Source organism: Neolamprologus multifasciatus, chromosome 22, assembly GCF_963576455.1.
Source record: "Neolamprologus multifasciatus chromosome 22, fNeoMul1.2, whole genome shotgun sequence".
NCBI classification, from domain to species: domain Eukaryota; kingdom Metazoa; phylum Chordata; class Actinopteri; order Cichliformes; family Cichlidae; genus Neolamprologus; species Neolamprologus multifasciatus.
The window spans coordinates 9,374,902-9,401,278 of NC_140459.1; the positions used below are offsets into that span (position 1 = coordinate 9,374,902).

The window sequence follows — 26,377 nt, forward strand, 5'->3', positions numbered from 1 at the left end:
TCACCCTCTTCTAATTCAGGAGCATAATGCAAACTAAAACTACATAATAATTCACAATCTTTAATTAGGGGTCTAACATGGCATAAAATAATATTATAATCTGACAATTCCCCCTGATGAGCTCTTTAGACTTAAAGAGCTCACTTACACCCTCCAATCCAGTGTTACCGGGTTCATTTCTCCTTACTCCTTAGGCCCTTTGTCCCCCTGTTGGGTGAACCATATGTGAGATGACCTCTGTGTTTACGCAGTTCAGATGCAAGAAAAACTTTTATTACAACAACAACAGTAGGTATAGATGATACTCCCATCACTCCCCAGTTCTCCCACAGCTTTATTTCGGTGCTACCTTATACCCTCCAAACGTACTCAGACTAGAACCTCTGTCCGAGGAGCTTTTAACCTTTATTTTATTGCTGTAGGCACCAATGTCTTCCAGTCGGGTGATCCTCGGCTCTTGTTTCCTTCAACATCAGGGGTTAGACAACCCTTCAGTCGTTGCACAGATCAGGGGATTATTCTGCCCCGATTTCAAACAATGATCTGTGTATTCTGGGATCACAGCTGTGTTCCCCAGGAAAAGGAACAGAAAGGTGTTCTCCTTATGACCAACAGCCTCTCGAACGTCGTTGGTGTGGTGTTCCTGGATTTCCGTCAACCCCTTCATGGTTATTGCTGTGTTTATGGGATCCATCCTTTTGAGGTGACTAACTGGAGCCCAAAATGCCATGACACTTGAACCCAGTTGATGTTTCCGCAGTCACCGTGTCTGTCTCTGCTGCCAAGGATCCTCGTATATCTGTGACCTCGTCTGGTGTCTGTTCCTTTCTCTGTAAGAGACAGAAAACCAAAACACCTCCCTTCCCAGCTCTAACAATCTAATGTTGCTGTCTACTGATCTTTTGGTGATTCAGAATTGGTTTAGAACATTCAGAATGTCCCAAGGACTTATCCTAATTTAGTGTATGTGTGTGTAAGCGTGTTTGCATTTAGCCCGCTGCACTCAAGGCATTTCCTACACTTTATCAGTCCGGACTATCGCCGAACGAAGCTTATGACCTTCAAAAGACCGAGTGCCAACTCATTATAAGCACTTTTGCAAGATATATATATAAATGATTAAAACCACTCATTCTAATAAAAGACATAAAAAACTAATTAGCCATTTCTAATTCTAACATGTGTCCATTCAATGAAGCTAGAAAATTAAAAGAACAGGTTAGTGACCTCATATCTTAGAAAGTATCAGACTTTCTCCTATCCAGTGTCGTTGCTCCAGTCTTGTTATTCTGTGTTAGGGAATGAAATCAATTTAATTGTCATGTTAGATCTGTTCAACACCTGGCTCCGCCCAGAGCCTGCGTCTTCACAATCGTCTACAAACAAAACCTGTATTAATATGAACTTCACTTCAACATGAACTTGTTGACTACTTTTGACACCTGTAGATAGAAGATTAACGTGGGGTTATAACAATCACTGTAATACAAATGTTAATATGTCAATAGCTTCAATAAATGTTCAATGCAATGCTTGTTATATGATTCTGATGTAACAATAATACTGATGCTAAAATAACAGTAAAACACACCCTTTTTATCCCTTACTGACCACAGCAGGGGCCTCTATGTTTTAATTCAGCCATGAGGCTCACCTGATTCATCACTGAGCCCCACCGGCACTGGCATTTGACAGGGTGGCGCTGCATATTCTTCCTTTAATGTCACTATTTTCAATCTGTTAATTAGAGTGCTTAAACATGAAGTAGACTACGTCCACCACAAGTTAATACAACTGTGAATGTGGCCAATTATCAATCTATTACCAATCAATAGCAAAAAATAGCTTTTATTTTATGCATGCTTTTAGTCAACCACTCACCCACAGGATCTCCAATCCCAGAAAATTCCTTCTCCTCATTTAATGAGTCTGTCCTCCTTCCATGCCCTGGTAACTGGTCCATCCAGAGCTGTATCATTATGAAATATACATACAACAAGTCAAACCACACTTTGGTCACACCAACCCTTTTCCGCCCTGAAGATGTCCAACGCCATCTTAGTCTGGACTGTCAAAGGTGATTTTAACGCTGATTGTTCCGACAATCCATTTATAACATTTCCTGGTCAGATTAGCCAATCCCTGCACACTGGAATAAACATAATCAACATGATCAACATTTTTCCTGCGTGTTATTTCACCATTTTATGAATTCCAATGGTCCATCCTTATGTGGTTTGTTGCATTATGTTTATCTAGAACTCCACTCTGTCTCTAAATGTTTCAAGAATTTTTCATGTTTGGGGTCAAGTTTTAAGAATTTGACCATACGTGAAATTAATGGTGTTATTGTAACATGGTAGACTAGTGTGCCTGTGTTAATTCAGCTCCATATTATTGTGTGAAGTTGCACTGGGTTGTGAGTGGTTTTTTGTGTGTGTGTCACATTTTTGGTGAGCCAATGGCTGGAATCGGGTTGGACTAATTAGAGGCAGGTGTACTTGATTGCACTGATACACTGGTCTACTTATAGCCCACACTACAAACACTGCTGTGTCATTTTGTCTCTCTGTGCAGGCCAGGGCCTATTATATGCCACAGCCTAAAGGCAGCATAGTTGCACAGGTTGGAGTGATCACTGGCTATATGCTTGCAGGGTAGTGGGTCTCCAAGGACAACTTCTACCCCTGTTAAAGGCAACATGTGGAGTGCAACTGGCCGTGTGGCATAGCTGGCTCTGACCTTGGGACTGTGTGTTTTTATTTGATTCATGAATGGGACACTGGACTGTTTTATCTTTTATCTCTTAATATTTTTTGTCACTAAATTATCTTTTAGAATTTTATTGACTGTCATCGTTTTGCCCACGACTGAGACGGTTGGTCAGACCTAAAATCTTTCTTTGGGTGTGTTACATTATCACCCCCATCGGGGCTTACCTTTCCCACTTCTGATGATATTCCTCCCTATTCTTTGCAAGTACCCCGTTTTGGTGGCGAGAAACTGTTGGTGTGGTCAAGTGGGCGCTGTAAAACAAAAGCTCAGGACAGAACAGTTATCAGTCATGTACTTCATACAAAATTAGCATATATTGAATTTCATATTGATCCTCTGAGTGTAATGGTACATTTTAATTTTTCTTTATTTTGCTCTTATTCTTGTGCAGCACCACATGCCCCTGTCGGTTCTATCTTACTTTTCTAAATTATTGACTATTTCAATGGAGAACCTAAATGATGTGGACCAAGGTTTGTCATTACATATCTCTATTTTGAATGTGACAAGTCTATCATTCCCCTGTTATTCATAGACATCAGTAGAGCTTTTGACTTTTTCTATCTAAATTAATTGGCTTTTTTACAGTGGCCTGCTATGGTTAATAATAACATGTTCAGTCTTGAGTGAAATCAAAGCTTCTCTTCACTTTAGCATTTAACATTCCCAACAATATAATGTGCTGCATTAATCGAAACACAGCTAATAAAACCCAATTTTCTTAATGGAAACATCAGTAGCTCAAAATTAGCAACCAAAGGGTTAAGTCTGCAGTTCACACTCATGTGAAGCTACAGCCTTCCCCCCTAGTCTCTGTCCTCCTACTCCTGCAAAAACAAAACAAAGCGAGACAAAACATCCACCCTTCTTTTACAGGCGAGGTGAATTGTTTGTAGACATGTACTAATCCTAAAGTCGGTATCGTTTTTGTCTCAGTGTCAGGTCAGTTTAAACTTTTAGTCGTCAGTCCATCACAGTCCAGTCACATGCATACATTCACACACATTCATACCAGATATTGCTGATAATGGAGTCTCACGCGGAACCTATTCGAGGCTCCATCACCAGCAAGATGACGTCATCATTTTAAAGGAAAAACAGTTCCTTGTTTTTTGGACTGGATTGACTCGCTGCAATCCTTTTAGGCTCAGGACTTCTCATGTGATCAATGTCCCATATAAGTGAATTTCTCCCAAGCCCATTATAATCATGGAGAAAAATACTTTGCAACTGTTTTCAGTAAGAATGTTTTATAGCGCTTTAAAGTTCAATCTCTCAGGCCTGGATTAAAGAGCTGATTTGTTAAATCAGGAACTCACAAAATACCAAAATATCACCACCGGTGGATCACTCCTCTCAGATGTTCTTATTTCAGTGCACTGTAACAAAAGCAAAGACAAACGTAACCAATAAAATACTCATATAATAACAAATACTGGGGCCCGTTGGAAACATGTCCAAGCATAAAACCATCTTTCTCTCTCTTAGAGGAAGAAAACAATCCAAACCTCACTGATAAAATCAACCTAGTGTTAAGCAAAACCCAAAATCAACCAAAACTTCACCAGAAAGTTTTTTCTCCGTCCCGGGACAATATTGTGTAGGCATACAGGTACCGTAACTTCTTTTTGCACTGACAAAAACGTGTTGGACTTATTGATTCAATAGTGGACACTAGTTGCACACAAAGGTTTTGCTTTGGTAGAAACTTAAACAACTGAGTTAAATCAACACAACCTTTTCATATTCAGTAAACCTGTGCATTTTGAGTTCATATTACACGATTAAGACATGTTCAGATGGAGTAAGTTGAGCTCCTGGAATATTTTAATCCTTCACAATTCTGTCATTTTATTTCAACACTATTCAATAACTTTTATCCAAATTCTACTTGGTCCCTTAAATACTACATGTTGTCTTCATATTGCCTACGGTTCAACAAAGTCTAAATTCTGGTTACCATAAAAATTGAATGGGTCTACAACAACTACCATCCTCCTATCTTTATCCTGATTGCACGAGGGCTGGGAAATAACTCTAAAGTGATAGGCTACGAGGCAGGGTGCACCCCGAACCGGTCACCAGTCTATCACCTAGAAACAAACAACCATTTACACTTACATTCACGGATAATTTAGAATCATCAATTAACCTAACTCTAATAGCTTCATGACTTTTCACTGTGGCAGGAAACCAGAATACCCAGAGAGAAACCACTGCAAACTAGCCAGACTGTGGACTTGCACCCAGGACCTTCTTACTGTGGAGCAAAAGCACTCACCAGCATGCCAACAATGTAGGAAATACAGGGAAGCTATGATTTCCTGTTGAATTTTGTACAAATCTTTAAAGCCTGAGGCAATTGTGTTAAATACATGTAGGATGCTTACATAAATCCGAGGGCTGGCCCCCTTTTCTTCTTTTTATTTTATATTTTATTATTGTTATTATTTTTATTTTTATTTATTTATTTTTAGTGTGTTCCTCCTTCAATTAAATCTCAATCACAAAAATGTGGCGCTCCGAAATAAGGCTCACACCGTTAATTCATCATTTTCACTCTGTACCACTGCTCCTTATCAGGCTGTGTGAAGCACAGTAAACAATTCAGTCGAGGCCTTAAGCCATAAACAGACATCACTCACAGACATTGTTTTCATAACCAAACTGCTCCAGACCCTGTCCCCTAAATCTACACAAATGCCCTCTGGGTGACATGAAATGCATTTAACCAATTAACAATCAATGGCTTCTTGTTGTTGTAACAAATTCTGTATTTGGACGTTTGTGTGCAGCATTTTGCGTATCAGCATAGCATTTGTTAGTAAAGCATTCTTCATTGCAGCAGCTTGTGTGTATCACTCTTCATTGCACAAACATGTGTGTGTGTGTGTGTGTGGATCACTTCTCAGTGAATTGAATCAGCATTTCGATTTGTGTGCATGTGTGTGTGTCATTTCTCAGTCAATCAACAAGTGCATATGTGTTCATATGTGTGTTTCTCTTGCTTCTGAGTCAGTGTATGTAGATGTGTGTGTTTGTGTGTGTGTGTGTTTGTGTTCATCACCTTCCTGTTCTGGTATTCTGGGTAAACCACGGCCTGAAGCGTGCTCTGGGGTCCTGCCCTCCCCCTTTTCAGTCCGTTTGGGTCCATTGGTGCTGCTGCCCAAAGTTCTCTCCATACTGGTTCTGGCCCCAATTGAGGCAGTCCTTTTCTCCAGTGTCCTGCATCTTCTCCTTGTCCAGCTCCTCCTTAACTTGACCCTTTTTGCTTCTGTAGGTCCTTCAGGGTTTGCTCCTGGTGTTGGAGCTTCTCGTCAGGTTTGACAACCTCCTGCTCCAGCAAGCTCCGGCCTGATTTTAAGTCCTGTATCTGGGACTCTAAGCCTGACTGATGGGTTCGATTAGCAGCCAGCTCCTCCTGAGGCATGCTCAGTTTCTGCTCTGATGTCTTGAGCTCTCACTGAGGGCAGAAACCTCAGAGTCTTTTCCGTACACGTCAGATTGAAGTTTTTTGATGTTTTCCTTGCTTTGCTCCACGGCCTTCTGCAGCTCTGCTGTTCGGCTCTTCTCAGAGGTCAGCTCCTGGCTGAACCCCGACACCTGTGCCTTCAGCTTATGTTCTTCTGCTGCTTTTGTCCAATCTGAGGTGCCTTCTGACCTCAGTCACTCCTCGTGTCTCTGGCACGCCCTTTTTGCTGCCCGATCCTCCGTGTTGGTCCATCACTGTCCTGCACAGTTTTAATGCAGAGTTGTTAAGGTCAGCATTCTTTTGCTCGGCCTCACTTATCATCAGGGCTTAATAGGCGTCTCGTCACAGCTCTGTCAGCTGAAGCTATCTGGAAATCTCCCCCGTGTAGTGAAACGGGCCTTGGATTTAACGTTCTCCGTCTCCGCTGCATGAGATCTCTTTCCTGCAGCACTGTTGACATTCTCAGGCTGTTGTTGTGAGTCCAGCTGCTGTAGCATTTGGTCAGGGTCACATCAAAGATGGTAGAAGGGAGAGCAAAGATGGTAGAGGGGAGAGCAGGAGTCCAGGTCAGCCTCGGCTTTCCGGGCCGACAAAGCAGCCTGTAATTAAGCATAAAGAGAAAAAACAAAAACAAAACAAAAACAGACGAACAGGAAAATGATGTTGTTTGAAAATGATGTTGTTTTGGCTGTGTTATTCAGAGAGGGGCCAGGCCCTGTGTCAGCCTTCTCCCCCCCTTTTTTTTGTTTTTTTCTCACTATATAATCAACTCATAACCCACCAAGTTGACAGGACAACACAGGTACACGTTAAAATTCTTAAGATCATGTTTAATAATTCAAAAAAGGAATTTTATTTCATTCAATAATCACTTATATTAATCAATCACAGGAAAACATGTCACAATTTGACTCTTTTAACCACTAAATTTGTTGTTTCATCACTGGTTTGTGATTTACCAGTGTCTGTCTTTTTGAAGTCAAGTTGTTGTCCTGCAACCCAGAGAGTTTAATTGTTAGTAGTGGATAGACTTTATCATTTAACATCAGGTGTATGTTAAGTTTCGCTGCTTTAACCTTGCTTGAAAATTTTCACGTGTTCATGAGTGTAAGCTGTTTCTTCATTGCGTGTATGTGCGTTTGTGGGTGGGTTATTTTAACTTTTTTCTCAAACAAGGCATTTCTCTAATTGTGTATGTTTTTAATTTTGTTTCCCAAATTTTGATTTCCCACCTTAAATAACAGCATTCCATGTCTTCAGCCAGGAATTAGAGCTTGCTTGTGAGATTCAGGGACACATGGTGCCAAAAACAATTCAGTGAAAAACTTGCCTGAAAATTTCCAGTGATGGTAACCGATAACTGGAGGAGAAGATGTCCTTTAAGCTTCTTTTTCGGGTGGGGACAAAGTGAGAGGTCAACCTGTAAAATTTTGAGCCAGAGCTTGGCATGTGTGTCGTCCCAATTTTATTAATCTATCCTTTTGCTGCTGTACTCAGGTTTCCAGGTTGAGAGAAATCCACCTGTATTAAGAGACTAAAACATTCATTTACTATTTTTCTTACAACATCCATTTGGTTCATCTGCCTAGATTTTACTCTCTCTCTTGGTGCATAGTTCACACAGTCAGGCAGTTGCCTTTTATGGGCATGCAAGTTTCCGGTCACTTACCCCCAGCAGCTGCGAAGCCGTCTCTCCCATATCAAAACTCAGCCAAACATTAACCATTCACCGTAGTGATTTAAAACTTTATTTGTAATATTGTAACCAGCAAAATCAGCGTTTTAATTACAGGCATGTATCATTGTTTGCAAATCATATTTATAAAACTCAATAACACGCTAAACAGGAAGTCCTCTGTGGGCTTCACAGCAACCACCTCATTTGCATGTTCACACACTATCTAAAAATAGCTCGCAGCACACTGTCGTCACACACAGCCTCGTTTCACACTCAACTCTATATTATATTACAAAGACGTCTTATATTTACAATCACTCTCAGGCCTGAAAGTTTTAGCGCCTACACAATTTTGACAAATTTAAGATAACGGGTCCAACCGAAGAAAGTCCAACTTTTTTGTAATCAATTAACCAGTATCAGACTCGAACTGTATCTGGCCTCATCTCTAAAGTCCCTACCTCAATTTAAAGTGCCCAAAAAAGCGCAGATAAGGAGACTCGAACTCCTAGTTATTCTGGAGTGCCCCAAGCTCCACAGTGACCAACTGAACTAACCCTGTTCGCCGACAGGTCAAGGTCGCGCGTCCGCGGCCAGGAGGGAGCGTAACCTCCGGGCTATGCGCCTCTTAGTGGACTCTAACCACCGTTCTAACAAAATTTATAATACTTTTAAACCGCCGTCAACCCTCTAAAACAAGAGTATGACCGACGCAGATGCAACGTTATGGACAATGGAGCCTCTAACTCTCAACATGGCCAACACAGATGCAATCCTTTAAACCAATGGAGACTCTAACTCACAAAATGACCAATTCCCTATCCAACTACCTGAGACTCTAACTCAGTATTATTTTCCTTTACCTTGGGACTCTAACCCAGTATTATTACCTTTACCTGAGACTCTAACTCAGTATTATTACTTTATCTTGGGACTCTAACCCAGTATTATTACTTGTAACCTTACTTCAAATTTCAACACTCATGAGATTTTTTCCTCAAAATCAAAACAGACACTCACCGGCAACTTTTACTGAATAGACATTTAATTTTATCGTCCAATTCAGCACACTTCGGATAAAATCAACAGGCCTGTGCCTACCTCTTTTATAAAGGCGCCTGTCCACTCAGTTCGATTGCCGGATAATGTCTGCCCGTCTGACCACCTCGGACCGTCCAAGCCTCCAAAACTTCCATCCCAATACCACAGGACGAGCCCCCAAAACTGTTACGGATTCAAATATTGGGAATGGATACAAGAGGAAAACCAAAAATAACCACACTGGTCCGGCCGGGTCAAGTCAAACAATGATTTAATGAACACACGCGTGGGAGATGGACACCATACAACAGACAGCATCAGATCTCAAAATGGTGGAGCCTTGATCAAACTCTTATAGCCTCTAGTGGCCCCCACCTAATCATAAAAGCCTAAACATTCACATTCTTTCTCTCACACAGCGCCTAAGCTACAACCTTGGCTCCCTGTTTATCTGCTCCTGCTAAGATGGGGCAGTATACTCTGTTCTCTTCTAATCAGACAAATAAGACGATGACTTTCTGTGAACAATATTTCTTATAACTCAGCAGTATAATGCATCATAAAACAATATCATTCATTCACAATAAATCAACAGTCTAATGTAATGCAAATCAGTTTACCAAATGTAATAGTTATCACCCTCTTCTAATTCAGGAGCATAATGCAAACTAAAACTACATAATAATTCACAATCTTTAATTAGGGGTCTAACATGGCATAAAATAATATTATAATCTGACACCTGAATGCTTATGATCTTCAGGTGAATAATGATATAAAAAAAATTTGTTACCACAAAGTTAAAAAGTTTCAATGATAATCACTCAAGTTTGCTTGCTTTAAGACTTGTGTCCTGTTTTTTATACAGATAGCTCAGAAAACTAATTCAGAAATGTAACTTTGTCCAAAAAATCTTCATGAGGCTTGATGATGGCAAACCACTGAAACCCTGGACTATTAGTAAGCACTTTGTTTAAAGCACTTTGAGTTAACTTCTGTATTTGGGTCAATACAGCTGAATCAGTTTACCTCAATTTCTTATACTTGCATTGTTTGCTTATTTAAAAGCGAATAAATAACTTTTATTTGTACCTGTTTTAAAATAACTATGCTCACTTTCTGGTGCTCTTGTCCATGTTAGTGATTTTATAAAGATATTTATGTGATGCTTCTTACATGTCCATAAATATTTTAATAAAAAAGGTTGAAGTACCGTATAAGTTCTAGTTCTGAGTAGTCTAAACGTAAATACTTATCTTTTAATTGATCAATAGTCACATTATTTGAGTTAAATATATGTAAATATAAATATATTTACATTCTGTTGCATCAAAATATAAAATTGTAAAGAACATCTGAACATTAAAATAAAATTATGTCATTTTTAAGTAAAGTTGAATTATTAAAACATAAAAATACGTTTTAAACTTTTAAATTAACAGTGAATAAAATTGTATAGAACCTGCATACTTAAAAGAGATGATTTGGTTGACTTAAATTTTCCGAAATCTTTAGTTATTCAATGTAATCTAACACCCATTTGGAATAATCCAGATATTTGTCACAAAAAGAAAATAGTAAATTTTCAATCATGGCATGAGAAAAGGATAAATAACGTGTTATACAAGATGGAAACTTTATTTAATTTTTATGAACTAGAATCAGCAACACTAAATTTCTTGAATATCAACAACTGAAATCCATCCAACAGGAAACATTTAATCCCAATCAACTGAATCTATAAATACCTACTTTGTAACAGAACGCGAGTCTTGTTTCCCTTTTCTGCTCCCATGTTCCTCTCCTTGTGTTTCATTCCATGTTTACCTTGTCTGTCATGCCCCCTTTTCCCCAGCCCCTCGTATCTTGTCTCTCTCTCTCTTGTCTTCTCTTGCTCTCTGGGTTCCTCGCACACTCCCTCGCCTTTGTGTTTCCCTCTCACTCTCCCTTGCCCCCTTAGTCGTGTCTGTGTTTTGTCCTCCTTGCGTGTTCCCATGTTCCTCTATTTGTGATCCATCCTGTCTCCCCAGTCTATCATGTGTTTCATGTCTGCGTGTTCCACGTCCTATTGTTACAGTATACATCTCACTGTTTCTGTTTTATTTTGATAATCTGGTGTTCCATGTTCAGTGTGTTTAAGTTTGCTTCCTCTGTCTCGTCATGCCTAATTCGTCTCAGCTATGTTTCCCATATGTTTCCTGTTGCCTCGTCATTCCTTGTATATTTAAACCCTATGTTTCCTTTTGTCCACTGTTGCGTTCTCCCTTATTCCCCTGCCATGTGTTCTGCCTGTCTACCTGTTTAGTTTCATGTGTATGTCCAGTTTAGCTAATTTTTGTATTTTCCTGTGTTCAGCAATAAAGCTACCTTCTGAGTTTATTCTTGCCTCCGTGAGTCTGCATTTAGATCCTATCCTGCCTGCTTCAGGGGAAGCAGCCCCAAAATTGTTATAAAATATGTATAAGTTATTATTTAAAATTAATCCCTACCTGCTGGACACTCCTGCCACTCTCTGGGGTGCCCATACTTGTTGGTTCTGACGCCTGTGGTTGGATGTTCTGGTATTTTCTTTGATCCGGGGGGGCTCTGTCAGGTGCTAAAAACAGAAAATAATTATTTTACAATACAATCAAAGCCTTTGTTTATTTCATCTCCAATTTTCTCCTGGTAAACAAGCTTATACAGGCATTGTAATTGGCCGTTGCCTGCCTGGTTATTGCACTAGAATGATGCCAGCTGTGACTGGGTGGTATTGTAAATGCTCAATCGTATACAGCTGTGCACCATGTTTTCCTGGTGTTTGGGCTGTCAGATGTGGTAACCAGTGTGCAGAGGAAGTTGTTTAATTGTGTGTGAAAATGTGCTGCTAGGCTGGTGGTGAAGATGCTGTGTTCGGGCAATCTGCTTGTTGATGAGCACTTTCCGTGAGACACACCAGATAAGCATGTATGGAATCAATTTTTTGTTAATTAATTTTCTTTTCGTGCGATTGATTGTAGTGATGATTCCTTTTGCATGCATTGCATTGTGTAAAAAGTGGTGGACTAATTGTTTCCTCCAGCCACAGGTGTACATGTCTGGGCCTTACCACTGATTTTAAAGCTTTTAGTATTCATATGAATTTATGGATGGTATATAAAAAATTATATTAAAAGTATTTTGAAAGTTAAATAAATTATAGATAATTTGGGGGGTAAAGCTTTGTCTCAGCTACTTTTCTTTGACCAAGCATGTTCCTACACCATGGTCACACATGGTCAGTGCATTTTGGACCCTTGGTTTAAAGTTTCTTTTAATTCATTATTGTTTTTGGTTGTGGACATTTTTTTGCACAAGTTTTATTAGTCTTTAATTTTAGTTTTCTATTTTTCTGTCAGGCCACTTCTATCAGGCATTTCTTATCATAAAGACCTCATACCCACATAGCAAAATTTGTATGGCCTGGATCTGGCCCATGTGTGGGCCAGCACAAGGCCAGTTGCAGACACACTGCTGGCCCTGTGCTGGCCCAGAACAGTTTCAGTTCTGGTCCCAGATGTCAGCCTAATGTGTACCTTAATCAAGCCTTGTAATAACAACATGTGCCGGAACATAATAGTGCAAAAGTAACATGACGAATCTCTGTTCAGACAGTAAATGGACTGATTCTTATATAGCCCTTTTCTACTCCCAGATTACTCAAAGTGCTCTATGCAACATGTCACATTCACCCAGTCACACACTGTCTCTAAACGTAGTGCCAGATGTGGCATGCCATAACATAAACAGTGCCACCTACGCCAGGCCTGGGCTATATCTGGATGACATACTATGCCAGAAGTCAGCTAGCAGTGCCAGCTTGACACCAAATCCGGTCCAGACCTGTCTGCTATGTGGGATGGTACATTATTTTATTTGGGTTTCCTAGAGTATTTAAAAGTAAAATCAGAGGGAGAGCCTTCAGCTTTCAGGCCCCTCTTCTGTGGAACCAGCCTCCAGTTTAAATTTGGGAGGCTGACACTATCTATATTTTTAAAATTAGGCTTTTAAAAGTTTTCTTCCTGTAAATATTGAGTTCTTCCTTCTCACTGTCGCCAAAGCACTTGCTCATATGGGATCATATGATTGTTCAGTTTTTCTCTGCATGTATTATTGTACAGTTTAGCTTACAATAAAAAGCGCCTTGAGGCGACTGTGATTTGGCGCTTTATAAATAAATTGAATTGAAAATTGAAATGTAGACAAAAGAAAACTGTTTTAAATTCTTTGATTCTTTTCATCTGGACAGAGCGTTTTAGAGGACACCCGCCTAACTAATTCGCTTTTATTATTATTATTAACTGAAAGAGATTGAAATGAAATGAGATTGAGATGAAAACTAATCAAGCTGTTTACAGCTGACTTTTAAAAAAAACTCCTGTTGTGCATTGCAGCAGAGAGAAAATGGGAACAGAAAATGTTTACATCACAGCAACAGCAACACCAACCCCAACAGGAAATGACAGAGCTCTTGTTTCCTTCTCCTCACCTTCCAATGAAGTTTCATCACGGTTCTCCATCTCAGTGACTTCTTATCTTTTCAGGAAATCTGTGAATCATACATCCAAGTAGTCAATCAAAGATGAAAATAAAATAAATGAAATAGATTTATGTTTCTGTCTGCACCAGATGGAGAGAAATAACTGCACATCTTGTCACTGGTGCTGAAATTTGCTGAGATCTGAAGACAGTAAAAACCTTACAATTCACATAATTTTCATCTTCTTCAGGCTAAAGAATCATCTCAAAGATTCTGACTATGAAAAATGTTACACTGATTTACAGTGACCCTTCTCCCACCCAGTTCATCTTTACATACTGATATGTACAATGGACAGATTTTACAAGGTATTCTCTCTCTTTTGCATAAACTCACCTTCTGAGCTCTGGTTTCTGTAGATGCAGCTGCCTACTTATACATCCTACCAGACACTGTTCTTTATATACAGTGAAATCAGAAACATTTGACGCTAATTTTGCCCCTCACAAACTCCTCCCACTTGCTTTCAACCAATGGGAGATGTTATGAGAGATATAAGGAGTTTAGGGTCCATAAACGTGCCTTAATGATTAAAAGGAATAATCGTGAGCTTCACCTTATGATTTCTCAGAAACCATGTGACTTTGTGGTGAAGAAATGACTAAGCAGGTCACGGCCGATGTAAATAAAGGTGAATTATTCTTTCACTTTTTCTTTTGATGTCACACATATGAAAGTCATGCAGCAATCCAAGGTCATTATACTTCTCATGTCATATTCTGTTTGTTGAGAGTAGTTAGGAGAGATTTATGAGGGGCAGACCTATATCATCTAATGTTACTGATCTCTCTCTCTCTGTTAAAACCTGGCTCATGGATTATAACACAAAAGAACTATTTACAAATATTTATTTTAAAAAATAACAAAAACCTAATAACAAGCAGCATAAGGAGTTTGGTGTCTCCGCATAAACATGTCTTTCCAGCTCTGTTGCAGTTCCCATATTGGAAATGTGTAGCACTTGTAGGTTGCTTTGCTTTCACTCTTCTGCCAAGTTCATCCCAAAGCAGCTTGATGGGGTTTAAGTCTTGAGACTTTGCTGGCCACTCCATGTTTTCAAGCTTACCATCTTGTTCTTTCTTTTACTATACCACGCATAGCTTGAACTTATTCTTTGGGGCATTATCTTCTTGTAGGATGAACTCCTGACCAACTAAGTGCATAGCAGAAAGCTGCAGAATGCAGCCCCAGTTTCTGAGGGCCTTTTGATGGTCAAGGAAACTGTACTCATGGACACCTTAACTGTGTTTACAATTTCCCTGCGGGAGACACCAACACTTTTAAGCGTTATAATGGTCTATATTAGTTTTGTATTCACTTAGGACTGTAAGTATGGACATGAATAGATAGCCGTGGTGTGTTTTGTATTCAAAAAGTTTCTCCATGTAAGTGTCTAATAGTGTCATGGTCCTGAGTCTGATGACTCTGTTTTGTGTTTCTTTATATTATTCTATGTTCTTGTTTATTCTGTTATGTCTTTTGTTAAGGTTTGCCATTTGTTAGGGTTCTGTTGCTGGTTCGTCTGCGTTATCTCCCTCCGTCATCTGTGTTCATTCCCTGCTTCAGTCTGTGTCATCTACCCACGTCTCCCTGCTTCGCCATTTCAGGTCTGTGTTTTGTTAGCTTTCTCCAGTTTAGGTTTTGCTTGGTTCCTTTCCACACCTTTGCCTTTTCTGTTTGGATTCGTCCTCAATAAAAGCCCACTCACATCACTAATGCCTGCATCTTGGGTCCCTTTAATAAATTCCACACGGCTCGCCCCGCTGAGCTAGTGGCAGCGCCAGCTGCTACTAGCTCAGTCTCCAGTGTCCCAGCTACCACTAGCTCAGTCTCAAGAACTGTTCCATGTTCCAACAGTCAAGTTTTTGTCTGCACTAATGTACACAGGATGTGCAAAGAGTGTGTGCATGCTCTTTGCAGACATATCTTGCATTGTGCACAGGTCATGCCAGTCGTAGAATCATTCCTGGTGGGAAAGACCTAGCACCTGTCACTTTTCCTGCCCGTAGTTTGTACCATTTGTGAAGTTGGGCTGTTTGTCTTTGTCTATTGCAGCTGTTGCTGCTCTCAGAAGGCACCCTCTCTCAATATGAGGTTTTACTGAGCTGCTGTATGTGGCTGTGACCTTCTCCAGGTTGTCCACCCCTCCCTTTGTCTCATTGTGCTTTGTCTCCCTTTGGGCTTTGTGCATCGTGCTCCTGCTCAGGAGGACATTTTTCCCTTTCTTGGGGCAATAAGAGACTAGAGTTGCTTGTTCAGTGAAAACAAACACTGAAGATGTTACCTTCCTGTTCTTGACAGCAAGAAGTTCAGAAGAAAGCTCGGGCTTGTTCTTTCTCATTGTCCCCAACATGGTAACCTTCCTTTTGAACACTTCCTCAACCAAGGCATAAGACGCAACCAAGCACTCACTTGGGGTCCTGGATTGTACAGCAGGGGTAAACGCTGCACCCACTTGTCCCACACACCCCTTATTGCCACAAGTTTGTCATGGTGGCTGGAAATATTGCCCTTCTAGTCTCAGCATTCCAAAGGTTTTCTGTTGCTTCACCTTTTGACTTGTAAACTCCTGCCAAAATGAGCAAGACAATGTAGGCTTTCAAATCACTTACATCCAAGTCTTTCCAAATGTCCCCATACCCACACATCCTGTCTAAATTTGGCATCCGAAATAAACTATTTTCAATAGATGGTGTCATGAGGAACTCAAATAATTATTTGATGTCCTTAACATGGCTGACTGCATATCTAGTGGGGCCTGGAACCGTTTTGATAATATTAGCAGCACTAAGTTTACCCTGTTATAGGAGTTGGGAAAGGGACCATATCATCTTTCCATTTTTGGAAGGGATTGTCTGCTGTTTGTTGAGAGACAACAGAAGGGTTAACACTCTCATTCTCATCAGATGAGAATTCTTAAATGAGGGTCCTCCTCAACACAATCCTCTGTCTCTCACACATTCTCCTCTGTGTCACTTTCACTGTCAAAGAGTTGTACCAAAACCTAATTAACAGTAAAGCTTTTCCCAGAGGACATTTTTTTAGATAGCATACAGATTGCAGAGTACTCAGTGCACCAAGAGTAATGTTTTAGATAGAAGGATGTCATAGAAGCTTTTATAAGTTGGCTCCTTCCTTATTTTGCATGAGCTGTCAATGTCCTTGCGGAGAAATATCGGTTCTAATTCAGCAGGTCTGAGTATAGGAGGTCACACACACAGAACACACACACAAACACACTCATACATACCTTCAATACAAGCTACTCTGCAGGAAGTATCAAAATTCTCTAATGTTTTCCCGCCCCTTTTTCATGTACCAACTTCAAAGTACTCAGGCTATGTCCACATGTACACGGCTATTTTTGAAAATACACCTTTTTCTATGTGTTTTGACTTTTCGTCCACAGGTAAATGGAGTTTTGCGTCACTAAAAACTGAGATTTTTAAGAAACTCCTGCCAGGGTCAAGATTTTCCAAAACTTCTTTTTTGCATTTACGTATGGACGAGGAAAACAGAGATTTAGTCACGCAATGTCAAAGGTGTGCACCTTTTTTGACGTCAAGCTGTGATGTACTTGTTTATATGGGATTAATTTCTGGAGTGTCGTATATAGACAAAATACTGTTGATGTTAATCTTACCAAAATACTGTTGCTGCGTGTGTATATGTAAGCAGTTTTTACAGACTTACATATACACACGCAGTTACTGTCCCTCCATTTAGAAAGACAGAGGCATCAGAGTGACCTTCAGACGTGGCTTCTACATTCAACACAGACACTCTCACAACCAAAATCCCAACGCCAGCGCCATCTTCGGTTTTGAATAAATAATTGGTTTTTTTATTTTTATTAAATGTACGTTTGCTTGTATGCATTTTGTCAATTCCTAAGTTGTGAGTCTACACAAGCAAAAATGTTTTTAGTAACTAACATTTGAAATGATGAAGGCACTTGAAAAGTAACACAAAATTAGCTGCCTTTCAAGAAAAACACAAAAACTTTTCAGAAGCACTTAAGATTTTGTGAGGGCACAAAACCCTGTTTACTCTTCCCTCCCAGGATTCTAGACTTCTTATTGGCCAACATTTCTACATTGTTAGGATTTTGGCAGAGTTTCACATCGTTTTTGGTGTTTACATGTGGATGGGGATATTTTTTAAAAACTGCCCATGTGGACTGGATTTTCTGCACCAGCAGGACTAAGGATTTTAGGTTACACACACAAACAGACATGCTTTAGATAGCTAAAACAAAGTGGGCTCAAATAGACCCCAGAGGAACATAGATGTAGGTAAAATGTGTACAGCTCATTGAAAAACTTTATGCTTAATCTGTAGTCTTCTTTGCAACTAATCAGTTTCTTGAAAATTCCAAATGTATAATTCTTTTTAAAGTTTATGACTATCTGTGATAAGTCCTGCAACATAAAAAGAAGCCAGTGTACTTCTAGTGCCAATCCCATAGATTGGGTGAGGATTGGGATGGGCTGCATCAGGAAAAGTACATGGCATGAAATCTTCACCAAGTCAATATTTCCAAAACTGACGCAATGGAAAACAGGTTTACAGTGAGCTTAATGTCTATCCCATAATTCATACCACCAAAGTACATGACTGTCAGTGAAATTGGCTGATGAGCAAAGATTTATAAAAATTGCCTGAGTCCTTCCTCGGTACAAGTATTACAGTGGCCCCAGTGGAGAAGTATTCGGCCCCCTTGAACTTTCCCACATTTTGTCACATTACAGCCACAAACATGAATCAATTTTGTTGGAATTCCACGTGAAAGACCAATACAAAGTGGTGAACACGTGAGAAGTGGAACGAAAATCATACATGATTCCAAACATTTTTTACAAATAAAGTCCAAAGAACACACCAGACAGGTCAGGGATAAAGTTATTGAGAAATTTAAAGCAGGCTTAGGCTACAAAAAGATTTCCCAAGCCTTGAACATCCCTGTTCAAGCAATCATTCAGAAATGGAGTATGGCACAACTGTAAACCTACCAAGACAAGGCCGTCCACCTAAACTCACAGGCCGAACAAGGAGAGCGCTGATCAGAAATGCAGCCAAGAGGCCCATGGTGACTCTGGACGAGCTGCAGAGATCTACAGCTCAGGTGGGGGAATCTGTCCATAGGACAACTATTAGTCGTGCACTGCACAAAGTTGGCCTTTATGGAAGAGTGGCAAGAAGAAAGCCATTGTTAACAGAAAACCATAAGAAGTCCTGTTTGCAGTTTGACACAAGCCATGTGGGGGACACAGCAAACATGTGGAAGAAGGTGCTGTGGTCAGATGAGACCAAAATGGAACTTTTTGGCCAAAATGCAAAACGCTATGTGTGGCGGAAAACTAACACTGCACATCAGTCTGAACACACCATCCCCACTGTCAAATATGGTGGTGGCAGCATCATGCTCTGGGAAAGGGCAGGGAACAGGGAAGCTGGTCAGAGTTGATGGGAAGATGGATGGAGCCAAATGCAGGGCAATCTTGGAAGAAAACCTCTTGGAGTCTGCAAAAGACTTGAGACTGGGGCGGAGGTTCACCTTCAAGCAGGACAACAACCCTAAACATAAAGCCAGGGCAACAATGGAATGGTTTAAAACAAAACATATCCATGTGTTAGAATGGCCCAGTCAAAGTCCAGATCTAAATCCAATCGACAATCTGTGGCAAGATCTGAAAACTGCTGTTCACAAACGCTGTCCATCTAATCTGACTGAGCTGGAGCTGTTTTGCAAAGAAGAATGGCAAGAATTTTAGGTAGAGGCTGCCAGACACTGGTGCCACCAGGCCCTCTGACCACCACCAGTAGGCAACGGGTGAAGTGTCTTGCCCAAGGACACAACGACCGAAACTGTCGGTCTGATTACAAGACGAACTGCCAACTCTTGAGCCACGATTGCCCCTACTTTGTAGTGGGCAGTGTGTGAGTGATGTTATCAGTAAGCCAACAACTTTCTCCGAAGTTACATGTTTCCTCCAATGAAACAACACACATATTTTTCTACATTTTAGTTATATATCAGTACTGCATTCCATTAAATTTTATCCCCTTTCCCACACTGTCTTTCCCCACCACCACCCCTAACAACTTGTCTCCCCTCCCTGAGCCTGGGCCACCTGGTCCTTTCTTGTTTAAAGGGATTTTCTCCTTCCCGCTGTCACCAAGTGTTGCTCACAGAGGATCATCTGAATTTTGTGGTACTCACTCTAACATTGTGAGTTAACTAGGGTTACCTTCCAATATAGAGTGATCCAAGATCATTATTATTGTGAAATAGCACTATGTAAAATAAACTGAATCATTCTTTCACTTTTGCTTTCAATATCACACATTTGAGAGACGTATGCATGCAGTGATCCAAAGGTCGTTATACCTCTTATTACATGTCCTATTTCTTTAGAGCAGTTGGGAGACGTTTGTGAGGAGCAGATGTGGCATCTGCTGTAGATATCTGTTGTAAATGGGTTCTTATGTATTATCCTCCAATACCCTTTAACATTGGTACTTTTAACTATAGTGAACTGCATATTAATTTATTTACCATACTTGGGTTATATCAGATGCTGTTCATGTCTCAGTGCTGTTGTTTTCATATACTTTGTGCACATCCAGTGATTCATACAGGGCCTCCAGAGCAACAGCCACTTTGCTCTGGACTGAGCTGACCTGCAGCCAGTAGCGGTTGTTGATACGGGCAACATGGGCAGTTGCCTGGGACGGCATGGTGTGTGTGTGTGTGTGTGTGTGGGGGGGGGGGGGGGGGGGGGCATCACTGGCATCATCAAAAAAAAAAAAAAAAATTACTCATACTCATCCGTTTGCGAGGTGCGCCTGCTGCTTCCAAATAGAGCACATTTCATTCATAATGATGTAAATCCAAGCCCATTATGTATTCATGATTTGATTCCTGGGTTGTGCGAAATCCCAGAAATACACCCTAGACAAAGCGAATCTGTGAACTACGGTGTAGGTCTATTAGGTTATGTTGTGGTGATCCTCGAGTTGGGGGATTTGTGTTCATACTGGAGTGCAAAATTAAAACCAATGGAAGATGGACAAGAAAAGTTCAAAGCCATCAGGTCCTCAGTTTAGAAAAAAGAGAAAAGAAGAGGAGGAGAAACGAGCAAAAGATACAGGTAAGCAGATGTGTCATTGGATAATGGCAGGTCATATATCCTGAAACAATCAGAATCATATTCAGAATACTTTATTAATCCCTAAGGAAATTATGTGGGTTGCAGTTGCTCCAAGAAGAAATGGTAAAAATAGTAACAGTAACAGACTAAACTCCAAATACTGTGTAATACATTATGTTACAGATTTTACACATTTAAGAAATAGCACTAATACTGTCATGGTCCTGGGTCGGTGACCCAGCGCTTTCAGTTGATGATTATCACTTTCTAGTTTATTTCTGATCTTGTATTGGTTGTTGGTGTTTGGTTGTGTTTATCTTCCCTACCTGCGTCTCCCTCAGTGCTCTGTTCATGTCCTCGTGTTGTTATGTAAAACAGTCTGTGTGTTTCCTGTTTTACTTTGTAGGGTTGTGTCTCGTTATGTCCATTAGTTCCAGCTGTGTCCCCTCCTGTGTGCCATTTCCTGATTACCTGGTGTGTGTATTTATAGTGGGTGTCGGTCTGTGTTCGTTGTCGGCTCGTCTGTGTTTCATGGTGTCCTGTTCCTCGTCTGCGTCTCTCTGCCTCCCACCCCGTTCGTATGATCTCTGGTTTGTTATTTAGCTCACCCAGTTTAGGTTTATGTTCTGTCCTGCCCTCAGTTCTGTTATTTGTGCACTGTAAATTAAACCCTCACTCATCTCATCATATCGGCTGTCTGCATTTTGGGTCCTCCTTTTCCTCCACACCACACGGCTCACCCCGCCAGCCGTGACAGTACGAGCCGACCACAAGATGGATCCAGCAGCTTTGTCTGGGGAGAGCGACCTCGCACGCATCCAACGCCTGATGGACTGGGTAACCCACACCACCAACGCAAGTGCGAGAGTGGTGGGGTTAAAAGCCATCGAGGCAATCCTGGAAGGGAATTCCTACCTCTGCCAGTTCGAGGGACTTTCGGACTTAATTCGCAACCCGCGTAAAGCCCGGGAGGTGGTGCAAGCTCGGGAATCCACAGACTTTGTCCAGCAGCAGCGGACTACGGCCGCCCCGGAACAGCCACGTCAGCTTCTCCCGCCGGAGGTTTTGCCCGGCCCGCCGGAGGTTTTGCCCGGCCCGCCGGAGCCGTCCGCAGGGAGGAGGCGACGATCGCGCCGTCGGCGCGTCACCCCACAGCTGGATATTAGGACTATAGCACTGCAGGCTGTGGTGAGTGAGACGGACCCTTTTTCTGTTTTGGACTGTGGGACGGTTTATTCAGGGGCTGTGTTTTGTGCAGCAGATGACAAGGAGAACTGCTGGTTGCCTGTTCATTCTCCTGCTCAGCTGTCCCAAGCTCGTTTAGCTGCACAGCCGCAAGCTCGTTTAGCTGCACAGCCGCAAGCTCGTTTAGCTGCACAGCAGCATTCAGCTCGGTCCCCGGTATCCCCACTAGCCCAGTCATCTATGCCATCTTCACCGACTCCCTCTGTACGGGAGGCTGCGTCTGTGCCCCCCGTTTTGGACTCTTTTTCTATTACGTATTTTTTGCAGAGAGACACACCAAACAATCCTGCAAACGTTCCTCAAGAGCTGGCCAGTTCTGAGACTGAGACGCACTCCAGGGCCTCCCCAGAGGCTGGGTTTCAGCCCCCAGCAGACTCTGGACCCCTGGAGGTAAAGAAGCCAGCTGAGGACTGCACCCGGCTGTCGCTGCCTGAGCTGAGTCAATGCTCGGTGCAGCCGCAGTCGGCTTTGTGTTTGCCAGAGGCCACCGTGCCTGCTGGTTCTGATCTGTTCCTGCCAGAGGCCCGTGCGCCTGCTGGTTCTGATCCGTTCCGGCCAGAGGCCCGTGCGCCTGCTGGTTCTGATCCGTTCCGGCCAGAGGCCTGTGCGCCTGCTGGTTCTGATCTGTTCCTGCCAGAGGCCCGTGCGCCTGCTGGTTCTGTTCTGTTCCTGCCAGAGGCCCGTGCGCCTGCTGGTTCTGTTCTGCGCCTGCCAGAGGTCCCCGCGCCTGCTGGTTCTGTTCTGCGCCTGCCAGGGGCCCCTGTGCCCGCTGGTCCCGAGACTGTTTTCGCTGGGGGGCCCGAGGAGCCCGTCCAGCCTCCTGTCTCGTCCGCTGGAGGGCCCGAGGAGCCCGTCCAGTCTTCTGCCTCGTCAGCTGGAGGGCCCGAGGAGCCCGTCCAGCCGCCAGCTGCAGCCTCATCATCCTCGCCGGCTGCCGCTTCATCCACACCGCCGGCAGCCTCCGTGTCTTCATCCTCGCCAGCTGCAGCCTCCGTGTCTTCATCCTCGCCAGCTGCAGCCTCCGTGTCTTCATCCTCGCCAGCTGCAGCATCAGCTTCGCCTGGTCCAGCCTCTGCAACAGCTTCGCCTGGTCCAGCCTCTGCAACAGCTTCGCCTGGTCCAGCCTCTGCATCCGCTTCGCCTGGTCCAGCCTCTGCATCCGCTTCGCCTGGTCCAGCCTCTGCATCCGCTTCGCCTGGTCCAGCCTCTGCATCCGCTTCGCCTGGTCCAGCCTCTGCTTCCGCCTCGCCTGGTCCAGCCTCTGCTTCCGCCTCGCCTGGTCCAGCCTCTGCTTCCGCCTCGCCTGGTCCAGCCTCAGCTTCCGCCTCGTCTGGTCCAGCCTCAGCTTCCGCCTCGTCTGGTGCTGCAGGGGCCACGCGACCTTCAGGTCCCAAACTGCCGCCTCGACATCGGCGGTCATCTGCCAGGCCGCTTGTTGGGCGTCATCGTCGCTATGGACGTCCTCCCAAACGCCGCCGCTATCTTCCGCGTGGCCGGCCTCCGGACCTGTTTCGCCGCCGTTGCTGTCCGCACGGTCGGCCGCCTGAACTGTTTCCCCGTCGCCGCCGTTGCTGTCCGCACGGTCGGCCGCCTGAACTGTTTCCACTTCGCCGCCGCTGCCTCCCGCGCGGTCGGCTTTTGGACCTGAGTTGTCAGCCTCCGGGGCGGCCTCCTGAACTTTGTTTTGGGACCCTGTTCGGGAACTCCAGTGTGTGATGTGTTTTGGACAATTCGTTTGGCCCTCTGGAGCTTGTTTTTTGTTTGGTTGTGGTCCCTCCGTCCTGGACCCCCGCCGCCCGCCCTGGGTTGGTCGTCTGTTTTTGTTTTGGGCTGTCTGGAGCCAGCCCTTGGAGGGGGGGTACTGTCATGGTCCTGGGTCGGTGACCCAGCGCTTTCAGTTGATGATTATCACTTTCTAGTTTATTTCTGATCTTGTATTGGTTGTTGGTGTTTGGTTGTGTTTATCTTCCCTACCTGCGTCTCCCTCAGTGCTCTGTTCATGTCCTCGTGTTGTTATGTAAAACAGTCTGTGTGTTTCCTGTTTTACTTTGTAGGGTTGTGTCTCGTTATGTCCATTAGTTCCAGCTGTGTCCCCTCCTGTGTGCCATTTCCTGATTACCTGGTGTGTGTATTTATAGTGGGTGTCGGTCTGTGTTCGTTGTCGGCTCGTCTGTGTTTCATGGTGTCCTGTTCCTCGTCTGCGTCTCTCTGCCACTCACCCCGTTCGTATGATCTCTGGTTTGTTATTTAGCTCACCCAGTTTAGGTTTATGTTCTGTCCTGCCCTCAGTTCTGTTATTTGTGCACTGTAAATTAAACCCTCACTCATCTCATCATATCGGCTGTCTGCATTTTGGGTCCTCCTTTTCCTCCACACCACACGGCTCACCCCGCCAGCCGTGACAAATACATACAGATCACTCAATTAAATATCAAGGATTAACAGAGGGGATTATAAATAAATATCAAGAAAATTGACAAGAATATTCCAGAGTAGAAAAGAGTGTGTGTAAAAAGGATGTAACTATTGCAGTGTTCACAGTGTGTTAGATGGAGGAGTTGTACAGGGAGATGGCCACAGGCAGGAATGATTTCCAGTGTCGATCAGTGGTGCTTTTTGGTAATCTCAGTCTCTCACTGAACGTGCTTCTGTGACTAGCCAGCATGTTATGGAGTGGGTGGGAGGTATTATCCAACATTGTCTTTATCTTGGACAACATCTACCTCTCAGACACCACCCTAACGGAGTCCAGCTCCATCCCCACAACATTACTGGCCTTGTGGATCAGTTAATTTAGTCTGTTGGCATCTGTGACCCTCAACATGCTGCCCCAGCATGCAACAGCATAGAGGGTAGCACTGACCACAACAGAGCTACAACAAGATAACATCAATTAGTAGGGATAGTGAAAACGTCTGTTTATGTTTGTTAGGGGGGGCGCCAGAGGGATTGTTCGCCCAGGGCACCAAACAGGCTAGAACCGCCACTGATTGCAGCTTAGTAGGAAACAATTGGCCAGTAACTGTCTGGTTTGTGTTGGGTAGTCTCAGAGTGATGTTAATCAGGTGCAGCCATTTTCAAGATTAAAGCAACAATTCAGGTAACCAGTGGCAGTCCTGCAGATTTACAATCAAAGATCCTCAGAGGAAGCAAAAGTATGCAAAACTTTCTTCTAAGTGACATGGTTTCTCCTTTTATACAATTATGCTGAATAATAATATAATGCTTCTTCTTCACTCCAGTTATTTCACAACCTAAGTGTTTATATAACAGTAATGCATTCCATTAAATTTGACAATATTGTCTTTCCCCACCACCACCCCTAACAACTTGTCTTCCCTCCCTGAGCCTGGGCCACCTGGTCCTTTCTTGTTTAAAGGGATTTTCTCCTTCCCGCTGTCACCAAGTGTTGCTCACAGAGGATCATCTGAATTTTGTGGTACTCACTCTAACATTGTGAGTTAACTAGGGTTACCTTCCAATATAGAGTGATCCAAGGTCATTCTTATTGTGAAATAGCACTATGTAAATTAAACTGAATCATTCTTTCACTTTTGCTTTCAATATCACACATTTGAAAGTCATATGCATGCAGCGATCCAAAGGTCGTTTTACCTCTCATGTCATGTCCTATTTGTTTAGAGCAGTTGGGAGACGTTTGTGAGGAGCAGACGTGGCATCTGCTGTAGATACCTGTTGTAAATGAGTTCTTATGTATGATCCTCCAATACCCTTTAACATTGGTACTTTAACTATAGTGAACTGCATATTAATTTCTTTACTATACTTAGTTTATATCAGATGCTGTCCAAGTCTCAGTGCTGTTGTTTTCATAGACTTTTCATAGACAGGGCCTCCAGAACAACCGCCACTTTGCTCTGGACTGAGAATACCTGCACAGTATTGATCTGAATTGGACCTGAAAATATACATTAACACATTTAGACTTTCTGCCAGACCACAATTTTAATAAGACTACCAGTTAAAAGTACAACATTATATTGTTAATGCAGAGTTTTACAGTGATTGCAGTTTAGTAGGTGTTGAATCTCCCAAATCTTTGATCTTTGGGCTGAAGGAAGAACAACACTTGGTTACCTTCCAATATAGAGTGATCCAAGGTCATTCTTATTGTGAAATAGCACTATGTAAATTAAACTGAATCATTCTTTTACTTTTGCTTTCAATATCACACATTTGAAAGTCGTATGCATGCAGCGATCCAAAGGTCGTTTTACCTCTCATGTCATGTCCTATTTGTTTAGAGCAGTTGGGAGACGTTTGTGAGGAGCAGACGTGGTATCTGCTGTAGATATCTGATGGTTATAAAGTTTTGCAATACTTTTGCAATAATATTGTTAGTGTTAAACAACTTCTCCGTCTTTTAAGCATTTGATATCAACCTAAAACAGGGCTGGACTGGGACAAGAAATCAGCCCGGGTATTTTGACTAG

At 42.5% G+C, this 26,377-nt stretch overlaps 3 protein-coding genes and 1 long non-coding RNA gene across 4 annotated transcripts in view; 3 read left to right on the forward strand and 1 right to left on the reverse strand.

Moving 5' to 3' along the window:
• LOC146492913 (interferon-induced very large GTPase 1-like) overlaps positions 1-13,965 on the reverse strand; it is a 125,308-nt gene extending 111,343 nt beyond the window's left edge. Inside the window, exons 1-2 of the mRNA XM_085147530.1 lie at positions 13,861-13,965; positions 13,474-13,533 (exon numbers count right to left, since the gene is read on the reverse strand). Coding sequence (XP_085003656.1) covers positions 13,474-13,504 — 31 coding nt within the window. The 5' untranslated portion in view covers positions 13,505-13,533; positions 13,861-13,965. The remainder of the gene's footprint in view (positions 1-13,473; positions 13,534-13,860) is intronic.
• LOC146492914 (uncharacterized) overlaps positions 1-26,377 on the forward strand; it is a 236,268-nt gene that overhangs the window by 83,974 nt on the left and 125,917 nt on the right. The window lies entirely within an intron of this gene.
• LOC146492915 (interferon-induced very large GTPase 1-like) overlaps positions 1-26,377 on the forward strand; it is a 171,159-nt gene that overhangs the window by 70,102 nt on the left and 74,680 nt on the right. The gene's annotated exons all lie outside the window — the stretch shown is intronic.
• On the forward strand, positions 20,885-24,768 carry LOC146492920 (uncharacterized). The gene has a single exon (XM_085147766.1). It carries the CDS (start codon positions 21,453-21,455, stop codon positions 23,637-23,639), a length of 2,187 nt encoding a protein of 728 aa, XP_085003892.1. The 5' UTR covers positions 20,885-21,452; the 3' UTR covers positions 23,640-24,768.

Bases quoted from the DNA above. Each gene is read 5' to 3' on its own strand.
- LOC146492920 (XM_085147766.1), top strand. From the start codon at position 21,453: ATGGATCCAGCAGCTTTGTCTGGGGAGAGCGACCTCGCACGCATCCAA.